This window comes from Notolepis coatsorum (genome assembly GCF_963971535.1).
Source record: "Notolepis coatsorum genome assembly, chromosome: 17".
In the NCBI taxonomy this organism is placed as follows: Eukaryota; Metazoa; Chordata; class Actinopteri; order Aulopiformes; family Paralepididae; genus Notolepis; species Notolepis coatsorum.
The window spans coordinates 90209506-90213038 of record NC_140181.1 but is presented as its reverse complement, the minus strand read 5'-3'; the positions used below and the strand labels follow the sequence as shown (position 1 = coordinate 90213038).

General features: G+C 43.8%; 1 protein-coding gene across 1 annotated transcript in view; it reads right to left on the bottom strand.

The window, feature by feature from the left end:
• cttnbp2nlb (CTTNBP2 N-terminal like b) overlaps positions 1 to 3262 on the bottom strand; it is an 84154-nt gene extending 80892 nt beyond the window's left edge. The window contains exon 1 of the mRNA XM_084332819.1: positions 3189 to 3262. Coding sequence (XP_084188945.1) covers positions 3189 to 3194 — 6 coding nt within the window. The 5' untranslated portion in view covers positions 3195 to 3262. The remainder of the gene's footprint in view (positions 1 to 3188) is intronic.
• Positions 3263 to 3533: the final 271 nt, after the last annotated feature.

Sequence of the window (3533 nt, the reverse complement as noted above, 5' to 3'; positions counted from 1 at the left end):
GGTACCCAACGGTACCTTTTTTCTGTACTTTACTCTCCCTCTCTGAAGTCTAAACTTCACAACACACAATCTAAAACCCCTTACCTCCCTCTCCCAAACCGTTCCTACAACAATAATAACAACTTGCAAAGGAGATTTTGTATCTCAATGGGACTTCCTGGTTAAATAAATAAAATAAAAAATTATAATAAAATAAAATAAAATTGTGCGATATATATATTTTTGCCGATTTGCTAAATCATCATTTCAAACCGCGATTTCGATTTTAAATCAATTAATCGTTCAGCCCTAATTCTTATCAAATCTGACTCTCTCTACATAATAAAACAGCTATTAATTCATCCACACCGAGCTAGGAGGGGAATGTCTCCGAGGTTGTTTTTGTTTTTTTTGGTCTGCAGCAGCTTGTGCACCTGGCAGACGCCAGACGGAGGAGGCTATAATGGCAGGCTTTTCCGTTTGCATGGGTCCAGGAAGTGACGAGAGAAGGTCCTTATCTTCCTCTCAGAGGAAGCATGGTCACTTTCCACAGAACCTCCTCCTCATCTCTGCCAAGGACGCCTTGAGTCTCAGAGCCTTCATTGTTTACTTTCTTGCATCAGCGCTCCAGAACATTCTCTTCCCTCAGAGGCGAACCTCCCCGCATTCTGTGGTTCACCTCATTCACAACACAACAGTCGAGCTCATGGTGAGCTACTTATTACCACCTAAAGCTGTATGGAGGGTGAGGGTATGCAGTCCACTAGGTGTGCATATGTACAGACACATGCACGTGCGTATGTACGTTTACACGCACACGCACACACACACACACACACACACACACACACACACACACACACACACACACACACACACACACACACACACACACACACACACACACACAGTAGTTAAGTGTGTAGGGCTGTTGGCTGTAAGTTGTAAGTGTATCCAATGAATCTCCTATGGGAGAGCAGGCTAATGTAATAAGAGTTATCTGATAGCTACACACACACACACACACACACACACACACACACACACACACACACACACACACACACACACAACACACACACTATTAAGTTATCATTTGCAAGCTGAAACTCATAGTGGCGCGAAGGCCTGAGTGAGTATTCCCACCCTGCTTCCATGGAAAAGCGTGTAATTCCAACATTCCTGGAATGCCCACACCATGGGAATCGTCACACAGGGCTAATCTCCCCGAATCCCACTATAGCCAACCGGTCTCAACTAACATGTGGCTTTATGTAACACTACCTGAACACACACAACATAAACATGCATGCATGCACGCACAAACACACACACACACACACACACACACACACACACACACACACACACACACACACACACACACACACGCTTTTAGTTTAATGCAGTTGGATTTATGAGCAATTGTGGTCTTTTGCTGTCTGCTGAGCTGTGTTTCTCTGAGACTGATCTTTGTTTGTGTGTGTGTGTGTGTGTGTGTGTGTGTGTGTGTGTGTGTGTGTGTGTGTGTGTGTGTGTGTGTGTGTGTGTGTGTGTGTGTATGTGTGTGTGTGTGTGTGTGTGTGTAGGTGTGTGTGTGTGTGTGTTTGTGCGTGCATTGCGTGTTTATGTGTGTGTGAGAGAGAGAGAGAGAGAGAGGAGAGAGAGAGAGAGAGAGAGAGAGAGAGAGAGAGAGAGAGAGAGAGTGAGAGAGAGAGAGACTGGTATTTGTGTATGGCATGTGTGTGTGTGTGTGTGTGTGTGTGTGTGTGTGTGTGTGTGTGTGTGTGTGTGTGTGTGTGTGTGTGTGTGTGTGTGTGTGTGTGTTGCATGTGGGAGTTTGTGTATAAGTTGCCTTGACCCCAGAGAATGTTTGCTTTGATGTTGAGAGGCATTATACAAGGATTTACAGCCTCAATACAAACATATCACACCCATGTACACCAACACCTGTCTGTGTGTGACTGTATCACCTACGTTATTATACCCCTCCTCTGTCATGGAGCAGGATACATCTTCTTTGGTGTGATCGTGTGTGTGCGTGTGTGTAGCAAGGTTATTATAGTTAACTCAAACTATACTAGAAACAAAAACAAGGTGTAAATAAAACAAACTGTAAAATACTTGCTAAATAAATTATTAATTGAAACAATATCGTAACTTACAAAACTAACTAAAATAACATGAAAAGACAGAGAATGTTTACTCTGATGTCTACACGGCTGAGTCATAAAGCGATGCATTACACGTTACATATTCTGAACTTCTTAAACGTGACCCCTGACATAATAGCCCCCAAATTAAAGTGCATTCATTTTACATTACAAACATTTACTAAAGTAAAATAAACAAGTTTAAACAATAAAAAAAATAAAGCGAAACGAGCAAACCCACTCTGAGAACAAAGTAAAAAAACGAAAATTAAAAATGAAAACAAATGAAAAATACAAAACTATAATAATAGCTATGAGAGATGTGGACTTTCATGTCTGCTCCCTTCTGTTGCTCTCTCCCGCTCTATAGGTCATTTCGGCTAAACAAAGCCTGAACGTGCTGCTCATCAGAACAGAAATAGTAGATCTGAGTTGGACAAGCTGCTATCCGAGTACAAGATGTTTAGCACGACAACAACAAACCAGGAAGAGCTGGGAATCCACCTGCCATTCTGGACCCATTGTTTGACATCCATATGGGACAGTCATCATTTTCAGCACCACACCCCTTCAATGGAAAAGTATGATTAAACATCAACATAAAACCTACTAGTATATGGCTACAATTACCCGGTACTATACCTCCCCCTGATCACACAATTACTGCATCAATATCAATTCATGGACTCATAGCAAATCCAAGCCCCAGGATGGGCGCACCGTTCAGCCCCTCTATATCTGTAGTGGGGCTATACACCCCACCCCCTCTAGTAGTTCACTATTTAAGCAGCTATCTAAAGACAATTTGACCAACGACGTTTTATTGAAACAAAGGCAATTGCGAGAGGTCAGTCTTGCAATTGTAAAGTTTCACTCAACCTGCCCACTGACTGAGTGAACAAAGCCTAAAACGTGGTGGACAGGAGGTGATGGGTATAGGACCTGTCCTTATTCTAGACTTTTGCACTTCGTTTTCTTATTGTAAAAATGTACAATTCTGTAAATGATGGGCAAACAGCATTCAGGGCAGGTTTCGAGAGTCCCAAATAAACATACCTTCATGCGCTCCTCCCCTCAGTCCTCCCGGCCGCATCAAGTTTCCCCCAAATCCAGAGATGTGTCTCCTCACCCGCAGAATGAATCAGGGCAGCAGGAGCGACGATCAGCGCGTCTCACTCGAGGCGACTACGAACAACAGTCGTTGATTGACAGGGGCAGTCGGCCTATGGATGGAGCGTAGTGCAGCAAGCCTAACCAATTATAGCTGGCAGGTTCACCGGTGGGGGCGGGGGGTGGGGCGTTCCCGTGTCTGCGGGATGAACCTTTTGTTTCGGGCCGTTCGGGTCTCATACAGTTGAATGTTGTTGAGTGTGAATTTTATGGAGCCTATCGCCCCGTTAA